A 21923-nucleotide genomic window follows, 5' to 3' on the forward strand; every position below is an offset into this window, starting at 1 on the left:
TGGAGCAGACGTAGTCTATTAAAGGCAGTCCCCCTTTTGGGGAAAAAACACAAGCAGATGTTTATCTTCAGACCCATTTGAAATATTTTTTGGAGAGGGAGGGAGAGTTTCATAAAGATAAATCAGTTCTTACCTATTAGGTTGGCATATCTGTGTGATGGGACACTGAGGGAGATTAACGTGTAAATGAAAGGCTTGCAAGCAAGTATGTCCCCCACCCCTGATTTTTGCCACTATGTTCTTTCAGGATGAATAATTTCTTTCAGTGTTGCATTATACTTCAGCAGTTTTCTGTGACTTCCTCAGTTATCTTGAATTCCTTGGAGTCTCTTCTTGCTCCTTAGAAAGTTCTTACTTGACCCTTCTTTGATGCTTCTTCCAGCTGATCATGTTCACTTGTTCTTGGGGAAAGTAGCAATCATACAGCCTCTGCAAAGAATTGTACTCTTCAAGAAGACCACATGTCAGCCTTTCCTCCTTTTTTTTGAGCTGCACTCTTGTAACAAAATATGCAAGCTACAGTACTTTTGTGGTGAATTTTAGAGAACTGAACTAGATGTGGGGGTTTTGTTATAATGCATATACAGGTGCTTTTTTTTTTTTACAAGTTCTAGCTAGAGTAGCATGTCAGAAATATTCAAATGTGTCAGAGCACATTTTACTACTGAGTTGGGAACAAACAGAAAAGAAGAGCTACTTCTGTATGTGGTTCTTCACATTGCAATTTTTGCTCTGTTTTTTGCCTTGAAATGTAAAAATACGTATGAGTGATAGTAAAAAATCACTTGAGTGCACACAGTTAGGATAAAAAGCCACAATTACTTGTACATTCCTTTTTAATCTTCTGATTTTGTATAATGAATGTAGTATGTATCAAGATCATACAGATTATATATTTGTATTTTTCTCTGTTAGCACTATATTTGCCATAAAAATTCTGTAGAAAATAAAGCTTGAAGGTTTTGTTGTATTACATTTGTTTTTCAGAAGGAAAAGATTGAATAGAAATGAATCTATAATCTGTTCCTAAATGAGTCAAGTACTTAGAAATTTGCTCAATGCTAGCTGTGTTGGCCTTGAGTGGCACAATCTGTGCATTCAAAACTGAACAAGTTTGTGAACCAAAGATTGTCAGGCTTCAGAGATTAGAATAAAAGAAAGAAACCAAGAAACCAACTGACTAACTAATTAGGGTAGGATAGGATGAGAGCAAGTGGTTCAAATAGGAGGCTATACCTGTGTAAGCTTCCCCAGGTTGAAAAAAAATTTAAGCTCAGGGTGCAGGTAACAGTCTCCCCAGTAGAATGCAATATATTCAGTTTGGTTTAGTGTGACATGTATGATTATCTGCATATGAGGCATGTTTTATATGTGCTGCTGCAAAGAGCATAAATCTTGGGAAAGGAGAATATCCTGTTTGCAAGAAGGAATCTAATAAGTAAATAATTTACAAATACTTTTGTGCTAGAAGCCCAAAAAATAAGATGTGGAGCTAGACTGCTTGCATCAAATGACAGTCCTGACACACTAGGCATCTCAGTGACCTGGAGAAATGAGGGTAATCTGTGGGGTACAGTGTTGCCTGGGTACTAGCTTTGCAGGAATGACAGAGTAGGATTACCCAGTGAGAGTGGCACTGTATGAAAAGGATTATTTAAGTGTAATATCAGGCATCTATTACAGAAGAAGGGAGCACTGTGTAATGCTTTTGTATAGAAGTCCTATATTTTAATAATAAATAAGTAGCAGTCAGATTGTACTGCTGATCTTTTCATCAGGATGCTGACAGTGATGCAGAAATGCGAAGTGAGGTTCGACAAGTTGTGAAGGACAGGCTGTAATCATGGAAGGTTTCAGCTATCCACATAAAGCCTGCATCATTATCTTGCCAAGACAAGATGTAGAGATAAAAATTTTGTACGGAATAAGTAACTTTTCTAGAACAATCAGTCTTAGAAACCAAAAGGAAAAATACTGTTCTGGATTTTATTTTGAGTGGTATACAGAACTTAGTTCAGAAAGCATTAGAGAGAAAGCCTCTCTGTAACAGTTACCTCAATACAATGAGAAGCACAGAATTGTGCAGCTTGGAAGGAACCTCTGGAAGCTATCTTGTCCAACCTGCTGCTCAAAGCAGTGGCAGTTTGGGAAGGTTGCTTAGGATCTTGTCAAGTTTTGACAAAGGATGGAGATGGAGACCAAGGATGGAGATTTCAGAACCTTTCGGGCAACTGTTTCAGGGTCTGACCAGCCTAATGAGCAAATTCTTTTTATATCTAGTTGGAATTTGATGTATTCTAACTTGTATCCATTGGGTCTCATACCATCCACTGCGCTCCTCTGGGAAAAGTCAAACTCCATCTTTTTGACACCCTTGCATTAGGTAGACAGCAATAAAATCTTCCGTTCTCCTAGAGCTGAATAAACCCAGGTCTTTCATCCTGTCATCATAAATCATGTGCCCAACCCCTGACCATGGTGGTACCCCTTTGCTAGACTTAATCTATTAGGTCAGTGTCTTTCTTGGAGATGCCCAAAACTAGACACAGCCACACATGCAGTCTCAGAAGTGCTGAACAGAACCAATTTTGTAAACCAGTTGACTATAATCTTGCCTATACAGCTAGTATCTTGTTAGCCTTTGCCACAGAGACATGTCACTACCTAATGTTCAACTTGTTGCTAAGAAGGACCCCTCTTTTTCTGCAAAGCTGCTCTCTAGCCACTTGGTCTTCTAGAATGTCCTGTTGTGAGGCCAGGACTTTGCCTTTTGTGAACTCCATGAAGTTCCCATCAGCCCATTTTTTCCGCCTATGAGGTCTCTCTGAACAGCGGTCCAGCCCTCCAGTGAGTGTATCAGTTGCTCCCCTCAGTTTTATATCATCTGTGAACTTGTTCTAACCCATCTTTGAGGTTGTTAATAAAGACATTAAACAGTACTGGCTCTGGTATGGAACCCTGAGGGATGCTTTTTATTGCTAGCTGCCAGTTGGACTCCACACCACAGATCATCACCCTTTGAGCCTAACAGTCCAGCCAATTTCCTAGCCACCTTATCTACTTTTCAATTCCCATCTCAACTATTTGCCAATAAGGAGATGGGAGACCATCTCAAATGCCTTGCCATATTCAAGGTATACACCATTACCTGCTCTCCATATATTCTTACAACCTGTCATCTCCTTACAGAGGCGATCAGGTTGGCAAAGCAAAATTTTTCCTTGGTAAATCCATGCTAGCTGTTTCCAGTCACCTTCTTGTCCATTAAGTGGCTGGACATGATTTCCAGGCTGATTTGCTCTGTCACTTTCCTAGGAAAAGAGGTGAGGCCTGTATTTCCCCACATCTCATCCTTTTTGAAGATGGGTTCATGTGATGTTTGCCTCTTTTTTTTTTTTTTAATTAGATTTAGACAGTAGCAGAAGAGAGTGGACCAAATCAATTGGCCTGGGGATATTCACTTTCCAGAAAAGAAACCATGTAAAAATGAAGCAACTAGTCAAAAAACCTCCAACCCCCCAAACACTAGAACAAGCAGTACAGAAAGCCTATGAACAGTTGGAGACTGTTAAGAAAGGTACTGTAGCTGAAACACAGCTGAAATATGTGCTACAATTTAAAAAATGAAATTAAAAAAACCCAAACCAACCCCCACCCCAAAATAGTCTTGAAAAGCTCTCTGTAAAGACTCAGTGGGGAAGTTTTTGTGGCCCTCGTGGAGAGAAGGTCAGCATTTAAAACTTAACCTTGCATTAAAACTTAACCTGAGAACAGGTAGGCTAATAAACACTGGCAGGACAAATGCAAGTGGAAAGCTGAGAAGGCCCTTGAAGAGTGTTTTTCAAAAATGCTTAAGCTGTGACAGTAAAATTTTGCTTAAATAAAGTGAAAAAGAAGCCAGTTAGGAAATTTGTAGGTTTGCTTAATGATAACAGTGTAAAAGGTTACACTGGGTTTACAAGGCCATAAAAGAACAGCACAGTGGATCTTTGCATCAGTCTTCCCTGCTGAAGATGCTAAGGAGATGCCAACAGTTCATGTATTCTTTGTAGCAGATGGATCAAAGGTGTTAGATCTGTTTGAAGTAACTGTACAGCAATTTTGAGGTCACGTAGATAAGTTATTTGTTAATATCTTGATGTTAATATCTTCACACCCCCAGGGGTGTGAAGAAACTGAAGTATGAAATTACTGAACTGTAACCTCATTGTAAACAGCCACTGTGCCAGTTGACTGGCAGGTTGCCACTGTAACTCCCATCTACAAAATGGGCTCCAGAGGGAGCTGCAGACCAGTGAGCCTGACTGCTTCTGTACTTGGGAAGATGGCAGTCTGTCTTTAGGAAAAAGGCGGGGGGGAGACCAACAAAACAGAGAGAGAGAGAGATCACTGAGCACAGATCAACACAGTTTTGTTGGGGAAGCATCAGTGTGGCTCCTGTAAAGGAAAATCCTGCTTCATTAACCTGCTGGAATTGCAGAAGGGTGACAATAACCATGTGGATAAAATCTGATCTGTATTTTCCAATTGTCTTTCTCAAGGCTCCACATGAAAAGTTATAAAGAAATTCCATTCCTGCAGGATTGGAGGGAAGGTCCTTTTAGCAACAGGGAACCAGTTAAAGAAGAAGAAACAAAAGGTAGTGCTTATGTGCCACTTTCAGGATGGAAGATTGCAATCAGGCTGCAGAAACTGTTAGGCTTGTGCCCTCTCCTGCATAGCATCTGCTTTTGTCTCTACTGGAGACAGAGCACTGGTGATGGATAGACCCAGCGCTGGTCTAACCCAGCTGGGCATTTCTAGCATTCATGCAAGCCAGTCATTGAGTTGTACAGGTTGGATCTTGTATTACACATTGCAATTTCTTGTCTAGGCTTGCCTGAAATATTTCCAGCTTAGATATATCATTACTTCAGTTGGAGACTATTTCACAGACAAATGAATTTGTTTGGAAGTGCTTCAGATATTCAGACTATAAACCTACCCCTTTACTTATTTCATATCATTTATTTACTTCTGCATCTTTCATCACCTTACAAAAATATTTAAAAGTTAACTCTTTTTTAAAATCTTGCACAATTATCATTGTATGCTTGTCACTTAGTGTGTAGCGAGGCAGTATGTATGTATATATGTGCGTAAATGTTTTTTTCATTCAAATGTTTTCAAAGTTGAAAAATAACACATTCAGAAGATAGAGGTTCAAGCAGCAAAGATTCTAAAGTATGCTTAATTCACTCCCTTGTATTCATGTAATGTTGAATACAGTCTTTAATTACGTAAACAGAGAATGTCTTTTCAAGGAACCATTTTGCCATTTGGTGCAAAAAGTGAACATGCTATAAGGAGTTAGGACAGTGTGGAGGTAAAGCCTACTGTAGTCTGTGTTATAGAAATTGATGATAACTGAAGCATGGAGAATGAAAGAAGAGCAAAGAAAGTCAACCTGTGAAGGCAGCTGAGTGATGCTGAAAAGAGCTGGAGTCTTATGTGTCATGCAAAGCAAGTTACTTTAACTTCATGTTTCTCATTTTTGTTGTACTTCATGTGAGACTGTGGGATGTGAATTGCAGTATTTAGAGTTACAGCTGAGTCGGAGATGCATTAAACTTATAAAGTGCTTTAAAATACTGTGTATACTGAAAGGCCATTTTTTTAAACCCTTTCCTTAATTTAGCAGATATTTTGGCCCGATTTTCTTTGTGCCTTATCTCAGAGAGATTTTGTAAAGCATACATTTCCTGTGAAGCAGTTAGGTGCTACTGTTCAGAGTACAGCAGAAAAGGCTGTGAGTAAATTAGCAATCCAACCGTCAGAACAGAGCTAGAATAATGTGTATTTGTATAGGTATGAGGTTAAATTTTAAGCAAAATCTGCATGTTAAATGACGGCCCTCTGTTCTGTGTGCTGTAGGATCCTAAGCTAAAATAGGCGGGGGTCTTATTGCTAAAGTACTGCGCAAGTATATAATTAAAGATTCTGCCAGAAATCACAAGTATAAATGAACCATTTAAATTAATGTCTTTCATTCTAGCATTTCCCAATTTGACTTTGAAACTTTAGCATTGGTATCCTGGCAACTTTATTTGTGTGTAATTTTAATAAAATTAAAAACAGTAGTTCAGGTATTTTGTTGTACAGACCTTAACTGATTGATATTACAGAATAAACTATAGTAGTAATATAGTAGTAGATCAGGGCTGGAAAAGGAGAGGAGAGATTTTGTTAATAAGTTTCTCAAATAGTCGCTGGAAAAAGAAGAATGATAAGATATATCTGCACAAGGTTGTCTGGTGGTTTCCCCTGAGACTGAATACTTATTCCCCTTTAACAGGATTCCATCTCCTACTGGTCTCCTTTTCATCTCAGGCATTTCCTTACCTAAAAAGGACCAGCTGAAACTTCTTAATGTATGTTACAACCAACATTATATCTGATTTTTGTAAATTCCGATTTATAAATTTTGTTCAGCTGTTGTACAAATTACTCTTTATGTTTGAAGTATGCTAAATGTCATCAAATTAGAACTAATTCCTGGGTATTGACAACTTTTTCCCCAGCAATATATTGATATGGTTTTGGTTTAATTTTTTAAATGGTTTTTAGTGGCATTTATGTGATTGTTCTGTTGTTCTTACTCTTTTATTTCCTCTTTCGTAGACTGAATCTTGAAGAAGAATTGGATCAGGTGAAAGTACACCACTCTGTGGGTAAGTTCACAATACAGGAGTTCAACTATGTTTACAACAAAAAAGGAAAGGTATAGTATTTTATATGTGTATATGTAGTCCATTAGGAATATTAATTTTAAGGTTATTTTCTTTCCAAAGGTTAATGTCTTTTTCTTGAATATGTATTTTGTAAGCGTAAGGCCATACATATTCTTATTTCAAAGTATGTTTACCCTTAAGTTCTTCACATGCCTATTAAATCAATGACAATTTATATATATATACACACTAATATATGTTTGCAACTTATGTGTATATACTATATATAAAATTAGTTAATTATTTTATGTTTTAAATATCTGTGTATATGTACATCATAAATATATATGTGTAAAATCTAAAACATGTTTATATGTTTATGAAGCTTTCTCCAGAATCTGAAATGGCTTTTTCAGTATTGAAATACATTAATACAGAAATTTCTTGCTCATTCAGACTTCTTTTTTAATATTAGTCCCACAAAGTATGTGAATTTGAAAGTAAAATCAAAATGGTGGAACTCTTATAAGAATTGATCATAAATATCTTCTTTCATATCTTTAAAATCTTTACAATAGTTGATGGTTCTGTGAAGATGGGTCTTTATCAGTTGGATAGGTAATATATTACCATTGCCTCTCAATCACTCCTCTGATTCTGTGTATTACTTGCTGTTCCTGAGTGATCTAGGAGAAGTATTCAAGAGTGCCTAGTCACAGTCCAGCTGGGTGTCACATCTGTGGTGAATTCTTTATGCACAGTACTGTGCAAAGGAAGGCAGTAGGAGACTTGGAGAAGTACTCTGCATGTTCTTAGCAATAAAGCCTTACCATTCTTTATCCTGATTTTCTGCTGTTGGCTGTTTTCTTTTTTTGTGATAATGTTGGCAACTTCAGTGAAAAAATAAAGATTTTTTTTTTTCCTTTATTTTAAATTTGTTTTATAGTATCTATAAAACTAAGTGGAAACATCCAGCTGCTGAAGACTGAAAGTTACTGTTTTCTTTCGTGTTAATTCTTATGTGTTACTTTCATAGCCACAGATAGAGCTGAAGGGAACTAGTGAAGGTTTCAAATACTGACTTTAAAAATCACTTCTTTGTTTTTGCCAATTTAGTCAGTCTTTGCACAGAGAGAAGTGGAAAGGCAACCAGCAGTGAGAAAGAGTTGAGGGCCTGCTGAGCAATAACCATGCATTTCCAAAAAACAGTCAGATCCCTGAAACTGCCAGTTCTTGACATGTTTAGTGCTTTAACAATTAGTCTTTTATTCCTTATTTTTTCATTATCTTTTCAGATTAAAACATATCCTCTTTTAAAAGTGTGTGGGTGGATACACACTTCTAGTTTGGTTATTGGTATGATGATTAATTGTTGTCATATTGGGACTAAGAAAAACAGTTAAACTACTAGTGAAGTGTTAGGCAAATTTTATTTACCTTTTCCAGCATATGTTGTTATAGGTATCATTTAGATGAACAGGAAATTTTTTATAAGATACAAAATCAAGTCCGAAGATATGTATTAAGCAACACTTTTTGTTAGCACATCAGGCTGATTCCAGCTGTTTCCAAACTTTTACCAATTGAAGTATAAAAAAACCAGTTGCTCACCCAGTCTATAAAAAGTAATTTCCTTCTTGTTCCCCTTGCAAATCCTAGGACATTACAGTGTGGTGGACACTTTTATCAATTGGTTGACATTTTCTGGAAGACTACGCCATAACGACTGAAGCTGGATGTCCATCTTTGAGCATAAATGAGTGTACGTGAGCAATCTTTGCTCATGCACCAAGAAAGTGCATACAGCCTCTGCCCTAAAATAGGTATTAAATGCCTTCCTCTTCCCAAATAAAAGTACAACCTCAGGTCTGTTATCTGTATTTGCTGAGAGTCCAAACTTGATACGGTCTAAATACACTTTGTTCACAGTCTTAGTAAGTATGTTTTCTTTTATAAAAGGAAACCTGACATGAATTTACTCAGCTTATCAATGGTGTTGGAGTTCACTTTCACCTTAGCAGGTACCTGTTTCCATCAGGCATTCTAACATCAAGGGATAAATTCTGAAAAAAGTGGCTGAGCTTCCCTGTATTAAAAAAGATAGGTTCTATCCTCTCACTTGATTAGATATCAATTGTATTTGTCAGGAGGAAGTACTGGATAGCTTTGTTGCTCTTCCATACCATTTTTCAAACCCTGCTGGTCAAAGATGAAGGAGATCAGGGGAAAAGAAGACTGTTCCTGCCATTCTCAATTTCCTTCCATTCTGATTCAGTCCTCCAAGTTGTCTCTTTCACCATTGCTAATTATTTTCCAGTAGTCATCAAATCCAAATTCATTATTAATGCTATTCATGTCATTATTTGTGTATGAATGTAAAGAACGTGTTGGCAGGTACTCAGGCCATTTCCTCCAAAAGCAGGAAAGTGGGTCCATCTAATCCTAGTCAGAAAAATAGCAAGTGCCTTATTAAAAGAAGGTAAACTGTTGGCTCCCTATTTCTTCAAGGATGCAGCAGTCTGAAGGCTTCTTTCATTATGAGACTTCTTCTGAATCTACCATGTCCCCAGATCATGTGTGAGAATGGCATTCCCTTCTTCTGGTCTTCACAGTGGTTTTTCCCACTGGCTGTCAGACTTAGCACATCTTTGGGATCATGGGTGGCTACCACTGGAGTCAGTAACACAGTGGCTTTCTGCACCATGGCACCTCCTGTTTGGCAGAGGAATCCTTCACCTGGTGCATATGGGAGGCAAAACTCTCATTCTTTTGGCAGTTCATGTAGGTACTCTATGAATGACTAATACACAGCTCTTTTTTTTGAAACTGATAGTTTTTTTCACTGTGTAAGAAGGTTTTCTGCAAATACTAATAGTGAACTGTAGTATCCTAGTTCAAGTACCATTTTGGCATCAGTGTTGAACTAACTCATCATCAGATTTGGTGACTATTAATTAGGAATTAAGTGTTACGTTCTAAAGCTGGCAGTTAACCATGTTTTCTCAGTGGGATGTAAGTATACTTCCATGGTAATTTGATGACTGAAGATAGTGGGGTTTATGGCTTGTGGTCCATTCCTTGAGGGAGAACTTGGTATTTTTTTATGTGGGAGTATGATGGGTAGAGCGTATGTCTTGCTGAGTAGACTGATATGATGAATCTTTCTGCTGTCATAGACAGACAGACAGTTATAGGCAATGCTGTTTCATTTCCTCCCTAACCAATTCCTGTGAACAATTACATAACAATTAGAAGGGAGGAGAGGAGAAGGGGGCTGAATAGGCCATTTATCTTCTACTCGATAGAAAGGGTTATGCATCAGTGACCTTTAGCTTTTCTTTAATTTATGTTGCTTGTGACGTCTGTGATAATACTGAATGTGTATAGTCTTGTCTATCTATTTTGCAGTAGTATTCTTTATTCTCTGCTTATAATATGTTTATTTATAGATAGAGTTTTAAATTTTATTTTAATACATCCACATAATAAACATAACACCTTGTGTGCTTTGATCAGTTTCTTTGACTATGGGAAATCTTTTTTTTTTTCCAGTGGAGTACAGTAAATGCTGATATAAAAGCTACAGCAAACATTCAAATGAGTGAATATTTAGAAAAAGATGAAAAGCATGTTCATATTATCTTTGTGTGTTACTTAAAGAATGTTGTAAATGTATGCAGTACCACTGTGCTGGGGGACTGTAGTCTGAAATAACATGGGAACTAACATATTAATATCAAGGTAAAGGTACATATTCCCCAGATACATAGTTTTACCTTTTTCAGCTTTTATTATCTTTAGAATAGTGTTCCATTTATTTCATGAATACAGAAGTATTAATTGGCCATGACATGTTCCAAAGACAAAAGAAAGGTCTAATTCACTCTAACAAACTTGTTAGTCACTGTTTATATCAAGAGGATTGTGAATCTACAGAGAGTAACAGTTTTCTTCTACACTTGCTTTGTTTATAAATCAAAAGTTTTTAAGTGACCTGCAGCGTCTGCTTGTAGTTTGAAATGATACTTCTAAAGCAGACCTCCACCATGTAGCACAGATATTTATCCCTTAAGATTAATAAGTTAATTTGGGGGGAAGAAGGGCAAGAAAAGAAATGTGAATATTGTGGTGTTTCTACAGTGTTGGGATTTTTTTGTTCTTTAACATAATATTTCATATTCTAAGAAAAAGTCCTTCTGAGGTAATTGCTCATTTCTGTGAGCAGTGGGCAATGTGTGAATGCTAAGCTCTTGGTTCAGATCTAAACAGAATGTATTTTACTTCTGATTTACCATACATATTAGTACTTCTAAACTTTTTCTTAGCATTCTTCTCTATGAATAGATCTAATTTTTAACTTGTCTTTTTTTGTGGGAGTTTTAGTACCTAAAGTGCATAGCTGTCTCTAAGAGTGATGCTTAGAGTCATGTTCACTCTCATTGGTTGTATCAATTTCTAATTGTTATGAATTCACTCTATTACAATGGAATGATTTGTGTGATTTATCTGGTGAAGTACATGATCTTTCACTTAACAAAAAAAGGGGTTTAAAGTTTTCATCCATCCTAATTCTGTTACTGTTTGCTTTGTTCACCAATCACTCTGATCCTCCTAGCAGGGGACAAGACCTAGAGAACAAAACTGGTAGTGACTGTGTAGATAAAAAGGCAATGAATTCTGCTTTTAAGGCATAGAGGGAATAGTCTATAAAAGAATAAAAATCGGAATGAAAGTACAGCGTCTTTAACCTGCAGATCTATTGTACCTTTGAAAAGCTTGTACTCTGAAAAAAACATACTGTGATGCTACAAAGATTCATAATTATTTGACAGAACACTTTGAAAAGAGGTCACTCTTTAGAAACTGACCAAAAGACTTGTCAAGAAAATAGACCACATTATAAATAATTGCGGAAGTAAAGAATGCATTTCCTTAAAATGTCTGGGTATTGTTTTAGTGAAATACTAGGTGTCAAAATGTATTTTATTTATCCTCTGATAGAGATGTATTATTTATTTTCTGATAGAGCCACTTTTTAAACTTAGTGAAGGTGACGGGGTCAAGAACAGTACTGCAAAGAGGAATATGAAAGAAGTTTCACATCAGACATTACAGAAGGTAAGATACCAACCCCAGCAAACAGATCTAAATTTTAATATAAGAATCATATATGTATAAGTCAGTACTCATGAATTTAGGCCATTGTTTTCCTTTTCTAATTCAAAAATATGGATTTCCAAAATAGTGTCAGAAATTAATTCTAGTGAAATAGCTGTGAATGTATCACGTGAGATAAACATGGTTAATGTCAGAGAAAATTAAAAGAATGTTCAGAGGTATAACGTTAAAAACTAAGAAATTATCTAAATTGGAAGTAACATATGCTTAGCATTTTACCACTTTTAAGTTCAGAAACCTTAATTTCTTTTGCTGAGTATTTAACTTTACATGATTTCAGGTGTTAATCTCCATAAAGCTCTTGCTACAGAATAAAATTGATGCATAATAGTGATAAATCCACTTTTTGTTGTATATAAATTTTAGCACAACATTGCATATGCAAATATTTTTTACATATGTGGGTTTATCACTCTTTTCACAAGATAGTACCTTATGCATTTAGTATTCTTTGGGTTAGCAAATATGATGAGTATTTAATCTTTACTGCTCAACATTCTACATGTTTTACCTCATACAGTAACAAGATGCTCTTAACTAGTTGCTATTTGTATTGATATTTGTAATATACACAAGTAGTTTAGTATGTTAACAGGTGTTCACTTAAGAGGGCTCACTTGTATTTTACCATATGTTTTGTTTGCTGCAAAGAAAAGACATCCTTCAAACAGTATCATGCCTTTTGTTTGTCATTTTGCAAAACAGTATTTGTTTAATTACTTATAAATCTTTAAAAGCATGGTTAAATTGAATAAACACAAATCTATAACTTTGAATGTCAGTTCAGGTATGTCTACTTATTTTTTATTTTTGGATTAACTTGTAGGAAGTATGGTAATTTACAGCAGATGATGTGATTTCATATACTTGTAACACTTGCCATATGGTCAGGCAATGAAGGCTGTCATCTCGTTATTACTGAATGACAAACATCATGTTAAAATAATAACACGCAGAATAGGAAGTGCTCACATTCATTTATCTTAAGGTAGAGTGAGTAATTGAAATAATATGAATGCTACCATCTGAAATGTCACACAGTTTACGCTTGCTTATCATCTATATTTCAGAACTATAATTTTGTTTGCCAGGTACTACATAATTTTTATCTCTATGGATATACAGAGTTATGATGGTACCTTAGGGATAGGTGTAGAAGCTATTCATTGTTTGTTTCCTTCCAGCTGTCATACATGACTTTAAATGCTAGTGAGTGCAAAAGGTTGCTTTAAAGAACTGAGAAAATAATAGCAGAATCTCAGTTTGGGAAGGTCGTTGAAAAAACATACTGGTCTAACTCCTTATCATTGGGAGGAAAGTACAAACTATGATTTTGATCATAAACCTTGGTTTCATTGAAGCATTTGGAAAAATTCCTTTTATTTCTCATTTCACCCAATAACTTTATGTAGCCATAAGGCAATCTCTCTTCATTGTGGGAATGCTATGAATTTCTGTAAAGGAAGGTAGCAATGGATAGGCATACATATTAATGGTTTGCTATCAAACTCACAAATTCAATATCAAATTCACAAATGTATATGAAGTTTGAGCAGCTCTTGGCCTAATTTACTCAGTACATTAAGACCTCTTATTTAGCTGAATCAAATCTGCAGTAACCACTTTGTAAATCATTTCATAAGTTTTAAAATAATTTAAATGCATTGGCAAAATGTCCTTGCAAAAACATATAGCATTTATTAGGAAATACTATGGCTTCAATATTTTCAATGTCAAAGCAAGTTTTGACATTTTGTATTGCTACGGAGTGATGGAATTGGCCAGTGTTTTACAAGGTGAGTAGCTGAAGTTGGCCATGTGCATTCTACTATAGTTCCCTGAAAAATAGTCTTTTCTGCCAGTGTCCAGAAAAACCTAGAGCACCTGGCACTTCCCCTAGTGAAAGAGTGGGAATGGAGCTTGCACAAAACTGACCAAAAATATTTCTCCAAAATTACTAAGTGGTTACTGAGCACAAAACTCACTCTGATGCCCTTGGCAAGCTTCTGGGGAAATCTCACAGACTAGATGTTTATTTTAGTATCTGCTAAAATTAAAATTGCCACTTATTTCTGGAAATTGTGGGGTTTGGTTGTAACTTTAAGCAAATATTCCAGAAGAACATTGAGAATCAGTTTATTGTTAAAGGCCTTGAATATGTGTAAACCTCAAAAGACTTTACAAACAGAGCATATGCATCCTATATAAGTACAGTATGCTTCTTCAAACTACGTACAAGAAGCTTGTAAAGTGGCTTCATTGGAATAGGATTGATTTTCCCCTTCTGTGAGCAGAAGATATATTTCAGGCTTCATATTCTTTAGGTGCTGAGCTTCTGATACCTCTTGCTATGATTTGTTTGGGGTTTTTTGGAAGATCAAATTAATATTTAATTTGTGTATTTACAACACTTGACAGAACCTGTTGATTTAGATAGCTAGTGCAAAATTGTCTATATTTCAAAATAGTTTTCCTTCTGGAAATGTTTTTTTAAATTCAATTAGTATGTATAACCAAATCAGTAATGAGCTCAAGATGCATCAGGAAGGTTCATTAGCATACTTAAACTTCTGTGTCACTTTGCCTGGAATTTTAACTTCTTTTACCATCTGCCCCTTGCTCAACAGCTGTATTATTGCAGCTAAAATGTTTTCATCTGCACTACATTAGAATTATTTTTAAATTAAGGACTACAGATTGCTTTTGTCCTTGTGCTTAATGTAATATTATTGTCAAATAATAAATACATTTGAAAACAGTTTTTTTTCTACTGGATAGGCTGAAATATTATGAATGCTAAAATTGCTTTTGTTAGGTACAACAACTAGAAAGAAGATTCAAAGCTATTGAAGGGGAACTAAAGAAACAGAAAGAAGTAAATAAAGACTTACTGAAGGAGAAAAATGATTTGAATGCATCTTTAAAAGTGCAAAAGGAAGATGCAGACACAAGAGAAAGAGAGCTGGAAATGCTACGTAAGAGGATTTGTGAAATAAAAAAAGACAAAGCAGAACTTCTATTAGTGATTGATGAGCAGGAAAAAGAAGCTGCCTCTTTGAAGAGGCAAGTGGAAGAAGCTAACAGGTTGAGAAATGAAAATGAAGATTTGCTGAGTCAAGTGCAGGAGCTGAAGTGTTTGCTGGATGAAGCCAAAGCAGTGGCAACCTCTGAGCAATGTAATTGCAAGATAGCAGGCACCAAGGTTAAATTAAAACCAGCCAAGAAAAAGAGCTCTTTGGGACATCATGGAGCTTTTCTCAAACAGTCCATCAAGGTTATGAGTAATGTATTTGAGAACTTCAGTAAGGACGGCTGGGAGGATGTGAGTGAAAGCAGGTACGGCTCTCATTAACTTAGCCCTGTAGAGGGGACACTGTGCATATGTAAAGCACTAGCAAATGGAGATTGAATTTCAACTACTGTTGATTTGGTATTCAAAAAAAATACTGTCAGATCCTTTGAAATATCTTGGGAGGTCTTGTTCTGAGCTTATTGACTGAAATTTGCATGCAAAATTAGCCACAACTGCATGAGTATTTGAATAGGTGCCAGGAAACCCAAAAGAAGGCAATGCTTGATTTCTTCCAGTGATGCTATTTTCATGCAGTCATGAGGCTTGAAATTGACAGTTTGGCAGGTTGATTTAATTTGCTGGCCCTTTGCATATTCACCACTGACAGCTAAGGATTCCCAGGCAAGCCTACTAAGTCGGTTTAGTTATCTTGTGACATGCCGACCCGGGAGGAGAAACATTTTTTCTCCTTAATTTAGTTAGATAAATTTTGAATGACCCATTTCAGCTTGCTAGCAGATGTCTACAAGCTGTTTAACATCCTTTAAATTAAGAACCATCCACACTAATTATTTCATGTATGTTTTATGCACAGTCATTGTACTAACTTTAATTGAATGATGGTTAAAAATCAGTTCTTTAAAGGTAATTGTTACTGCATAGAGTCCCAGTCATGAGTCACAAGGCCCTCAGAAAATTGCACTGGCAAGCTTCATAAAAGCTTCTATTTGTCCACACATACTTGAGGAGGCAGCAGTAAGCCACTAGGTAAACGGGTGTCACACCCTGTCTTTCAATACTTTGTCCTAAGAGATATGCAAAGAAATTTCTCAAGCCCGTATTTACCCAAAATATAGAGAAGGTCACAAAAGAGTAAAGAAAATGGAATCGTCTTCGTAGGCTTCACATTGGCTTTATATGTCATATGGAGCAAATCAACAGTGGCAAATGAAGCCCTTCTGCTGCTTCTCCCCATGCAAAACAGGGGGCTCCTAAACACAGTATTTTGAGAGAGAAAACAGATTTAAGAACCAAGTAATTTGTCAGTTGCTATCATTAATGTAAAGCGTGCTTGTTTTTCTGTTTAATTTAATATTGCAGATCTGATTTTACAGAAAACATACACATTTTTCTGTTGCAATTAGTGAGCTTTTTATTTAGTTTCCTATGTTTTGCTTTTTAAGAACAAAATCAAGCAAACAAACTGTCATTGCAATTTGAGTTTGAAGTGAAGTGGAAGGTAATTGTATGGCTTCAGTTGTCATGGTTAGCCATAACTATTACTTTCAATAATTGTACAAGTATCGGGTTAGGGAATTCTTGTACTATAGTGAACATTTTTGAAGGTGATGTTTCAAGATGTCATTCTCAACAAGTTAGGGAAATATCTTCAGTTCCCTGTTCTACTTATTAATAAATACTGTTCTTTATCACTAGTAGCTGTCTCTGAGTTTCTAGATTCAAGACTTCCATTTGCTAAATAGAACATTCCTTGAAAGCATTCAGGTGAGGGAAACATGTACATAGTTAGAAATATCTCTGTGCTACTGCAGCGCCTTCAAACTATTACATTGATTTCTGTTCTTGTCAGTCAGTAAGACATACCAATGTGTCAGGATAGGTTTTGGAAAGTATAACCATGTTTCTGTATGATCTCTTCAATTTGAGGCCTTTTCTCTGGTTAAGTAGCCTCCATCTCTAAACCATTGATTTTTATGACGTTTTTAATTTGAACTCAGTTGTGCCTTTTAAAATGTCTTGGTTTAAAAAGTAACAAATCAAAATTACCTTCTGTCAAGGGATTCCTTCACAAATCCGTTTGCACAAATGGTGATGAATAGCCACTGGTGGTATAGAAAATGATATGTCCAAGACTTCATGTTTTAAGATAGACTTCACTGAATATCAGAAAACAAATTATAATCTAGGGCAAGGCAGTGAAAAACTGGAAATTAAGGGTACATTGAGTGCAAGTTTAAGGAAATATTTGAAGTAGAACGAAAGTTTCAGGTCCAGTTTCTCTGCATGGCAGGCAATTTCAGTAGAAGGACCACCAGGCTTACAGAATTTAAAACCACTCCCAAGGGGTGTTAGGCAGAGATTTCACTGAAGTGTGATATCTGAGTTTGTCTCGGTCAAGACTACAAATAAAGTTCAATTGAAATAAAATGTTGAGTGAACTATTGTGCATTTGTTTGTTTTGTTATCAAATGTGAAAATGAAAGGAAGTAGAAATGTAGTATATCTTTGTGAGCCATTCACAGACTAGAGGTATCATCAAATAGTTTTTCATGTATGTCACTTTGGTAGGCTGTAACAAAAGCTGTCCTTTAGGAAGCAGTTAAAGTCGCAGACCTCCATGCATTGTAGAGTGAGTTTCCATTTGACAGAGTAGAACTTGATAAGACAATTTCAGAGACTTCTTTATCGTATTTGTAAACATCTATTGAATAAGTCAACTTACTACTGTTTGGATTTTATATTAGTTTCTCTTCTTGCATGTGTTATTTTTTATGTGCTCAAGCATTGGCTGTTTGGAACTTTTAACGTTCAGCTTTATTTTGTTTTGTTTTCCTGAATGTGCTGTTTTAGTGACTATGAAATACCAACTTCTGAAAGTTTGGAAACAGTGATTATGAAGACAGTGCAAAACGTTGATCTACTGCCAGACAGAAGTAAACAACAGGGAAAAAAGCAAATACAAGATAGTGAAAAGGCCTGCAACATTGTTCAGTTAGAAGGCAAAAACCAGCAGTATAATAAAAAGGTATATAATAGAACTTGTTTTGTTCTCCTGTGAAGAGTGTTGAAGTTTAATAGTTAGTATTATCACTGCTGTTCCCCTTTTAATTAATTTGACTCTTGTTGTAAACTGAAAAGAAAATCTGCTTCCGGGTATTCAATGGGTAGTTTCATTATCATTTAGAATATTTTCTGAACAATTAGTCTGCAAAGTATTTGGAGGGGGTATCAGGAGTGCAAAAGGTGATTAAAAAATGTAAAGCTATTGTAAGCTAGTCCTGCTGTCTCACAGTCCAGAAAAAAATGCCGCAGACATCCCATTAAACTCTCTCTCAATCAGAAAAGCCATACAGAGCAGGGTGACCTAACCCGTAACAAGGAAATGGCAACATCCCCTCCTCGCCTCTAGCAAAATGGTGTACTGACTAATGAAACATGACCATCTCAGTTCGACTGGTGTGTGCAGAAAGAGTTGTATCCATCTTAGATGCTTTTGGCTCTATCTCTGTCCAGGAGATTCTGTCTAGAGAAAAGTGTGCTTTTAGCTTCTTCTTAGTCCATTTACATTAATTGTCTGGGATTTGAACCCCTTGTCTCATTCCTAACATCTATATGCTGTTTTCTCACAGCAGAGGGCCAGCTGGTCGTTTCCCAGGTCTTTAGAGGCTCCATACAATCTGTAACAGATGACTCATTTTGGGACTTTTGAACAGCATCTAATACTTTTTCTCTCCTGTGTTTGCGCAAATAAATCACTTAATGGAATTTAAAACACAAGCAGATATTGTTGTTTCTTAGTTCAACAAACAGAATACTGAAACACTGAACAACTTGCTGCTGTTGGAAAACTAGTTTGAAATTCTGTTATGTATGGTGATATAATAAAGAGTTTGAAAACATTATATTTTCTTAGTATCCAAAATTTTAAAGCACATACAAACTCTCTGGTCTTGTTATATATTCTTGATTGTGTGTTTCCATCAAAAGATCTATTTTTCTGGCAGAAAAGCTGAAAAAAAGGGAAATTCTTCTGCAACCATCTGTTGGTATAGAATACACACTATGAGCAGGTGCACATGATATATGTGAAAATCTGACAGAGTATGCTACTCCTGTTATCTCCTGCTGCTCCTGAGTGAGGATGTACAAGGCAGGGAATCCAGGAGGCTGTCTCTCTTCCTTGGTAGTGTAGACACAGTACCTCTCCTGTTTGCCTATATTACATTTTGTCTCTGTTCCTACTGGAAAAAACAAACACAGATATATTCTGATACATGTATGTAACAGACTGGTGGACTTGCAGCATACACAGGAAGCATCCCAAGAGCCCTAAGCAGGTAAACATGCTTCAGCAGAAGTCCCCTGTTGCAGGAAAAGCACCTGAAAACATGGTTTGTGAGTACAGAAGATAGCATTGCAAAAGGGTTTAGTATTGACCATTGGGAACACCAATTTTAAGAGAAATCTTAAATCCCTCCTGAGGATTTAAGGACACTTCAGCTGGGTCATGGTATTGTCATACAAAGAGAGGCTAGAGAAATCTCCTAAGTCCTGAGCTGTGCCTGGGGTTGGAGATGAGATTATTTATGACACAAGGACTTTTGCAGTTTTGCCCCACGTGGTATAAATATATAATACCCTGTGCAGTATCAGGAGAGTTATTGGCACTCTCTTACAACTCATACATTTATCAGAGCTGTGGCCTAGAGTGGAGATCTTCATCTTTTTGCTGCAGGCATGGATCATTTGCTCATCATCTGCTGAGAGCTCAGTTCTCTGTAACATGTAATCACCATTTCAGACTAGCATCGGTCATCCAATTACATGTCTTCAGAGTCTGTAGGATCTTCTGGTCATACTGATAGGGACTTAGCACTGTTTTCCATTGTTGTCTTTGAGACATGGAATAAAATAATTAAGAGACTACTCAAAGGAGACAGACCTACAAGAGCTTGACCTTTGTTTTCCTTTGCTTTGGTTTTAATCTGAAAAGTTAGCACTTGTATTTCTTTTCTTTTTTTCCTAGCATATCCTATTTCCCTGTCCTTCAAATTGTGTGGTGATTGTACAAATCTAGAATTCATGGCTAAGCTAACCTACCTATCTTGTCAATAATTTGTTCAGTGCAGTTAATAGATAATCTGTTGCTGTTTACTCTTTTAAATTTGATGAACAGCTATTTTAGTTATGAATATTTCCAGAAATATGTTGCATGATATCACATAGAAATTGCACACTGAAGACTTTAAGAATTGGATAAATGTTGCAGAATTCCAGAACAAAAATGTTTCAAAATACACTGATCATTTAAGAGCCAGGGAAATAGTACTTTGATTTTGGAGTAAGCCATGCTCTGGCCATTTTCATTTTACATATTGCAAGCAGCATTCTTCTTCAGCCTCTGCTTCTGTCATGGAACATTTGATAGGTTCTGGAAAGATCTGATTTTTCAAATCAGATATTTAAAAGGCATGCAGCTGACTTTCGTTAAACCCTGTACAAACACAGGGATTGTATTTGCATGTTCATATATATTCATGCATCTTCCAGTTACAGCTCAGTGTCTAATCTGATCTTTCTCCTTTTGAACTAATGACTGCTATTCCTTTTTATTTTCACTTAAATATCTTGAAAAATAGGATATTGTAGGCTTTCAAGTAATACACACCATCTTTTTTCCCTACGAGTAAATTCATATCTTATCTAAAAAAATAATGTCGGCATTAACAGACATTCATTTTTCTCTGGGATTCTTTGGAAAGGGTTATGGTTTACCTATAACAGTTTGTTATTTCTTCTACATTTGATGGGAAAGACAGAAGTTCGTACTTTTCGCTGGCTGATGATGTAAGACTGATTTTCAAATTAAAATTCACTAGAATTTTGTGTATTATTTGAAGTAATTTTTGTTGTTTCAATTCAGACTGGAAAACTTTGGAGTATTGTGGTTGGTGTGCCAGAATGAAGAGTTGCTAGCTCTGTGCTTGTGTTTTTTATTTAGGGCCATTCACAGAATAAAGATCCAGAAAAGTTACAATCCAAGAGGAGGAAGATCTGCTGTCTCATAACATCTTATCCATCAATTCTAAGCAAAGGTAGGAATATTATATATTTTTGGCAACATCATAAGTAAGATTGACAAAACATTCCTGCCTGATACTCCAAAGCCTCTTCTATACTACACAAACCCACTTATATGCTGTTGCAGGATTTGCTGGTTTAAATTTGCATGAGTATATTTTCAAAGATTTAGCTCATTATTTTGAAGTGAAGTTGTCATATAAAAAGTGACTGTCAAACAGCATTTTTCACACAGTTAAAATATACTCTATTTTTACTAAGTCCCACCTGTTGAATCTACTGACTAAAATAAGTCTTTTCACTACCTTTTGTTCTTGTTTGCTCCTTGTAGCCAACACAGCCAGTTAAACAAAATTAACTGTATTTTGGCGTAGACCTTAAAATAAATCTGTTAACAAAACACTGAAGCCTCTATTTCTGGTAATACCGGTCAGAAACTTGAGCCACATTTAACTTGCAAGTCCTTGTTGAGTTTGCAGTGTTGGCACTTCAGAAAAAGAACAACATAGAGCACTTGTAGGTTAACTGAATTAATTTACCAGTTTGCTTACTGAGAAATATTTTAGAGGCTAGAACACTGTTTTGAAGGGCCAAAGAAAAATCAGAAATCATCTTATTTATGATGATCTGTCAGTTTAGTAACATACTGTTTTATGTTTAGTGAACAGAACAAAAAGGAGAAACATCGTTGTCCAGAAACCGGGCTACTTTGTTACTCTACTGCAGGAAAGAATTAAGTCATTGCAGCAGCAGATAGCTGTTTTGCAGAATGAAAAAAAGACAGCAGTGTCTTCTGTGAAGGGATTTAAAGAAACCAATGAAAAACTGACAACTCAGCTACATTTGGCTGATGAGAGACTTCAAACTAGTAAACTGACCATAGAGGTAAAGTATTTTTCATTATGGTGTTTTACAATGTT

At 36.0% G+C, this 21923-nt stretch overlaps 1 protein-coding gene across 5 annotated transcripts in view; it reads left to right on the forward strand.

Moving 5' to 3' along the window:
• CNTLN (centlein) overlaps nucleotides 1-21923 on the forward strand; it is a 197952-nt gene that overhangs the window by 117968 nt on the left and 58061 nt on the right. For all 5 annotated transcript variants that reach the window (XM_075527374.1, XM_075527375.1, XM_075527378.1 and 2 more), the window contains 6 exons: nucleotides 6661-6710; nucleotides 11737-11828; nucleotides 14704-15224; nucleotides 17773-17947; nucleotides 20924-21017; nucleotides 21665-21888. In XM_075527374.1, coding sequence (XP_075383489.1) covers nucleotides 6661-6710; nucleotides 11737-11828; nucleotides 14704-15224; nucleotides 17773-17947; nucleotides 20924-21017; nucleotides 21665-21888 — 1156 coding nt within the window. The remainder of the gene's footprint in view (nucleotides 1-6660; nucleotides 6711-11736; nucleotides 11829-14703; nucleotides 15225-17772; nucleotides 17948-20923; nucleotides 21018-21664; nucleotides 21889-21923) is intronic.

This window comes from Mycteria americana, chromosome Z, assembly GCF_035582795.1.
Source record: "Mycteria americana isolate JAX WOST 10 ecotype Jacksonville Zoo and Gardens chromosome Z, USCA_MyAme_1.0, whole genome shotgun sequence".
Taxonomy (NCBI): Eukaryota; Metazoa; Chordata; class Aves; order Ciconiiformes; family Ciconiidae; genus Mycteria; species Mycteria americana.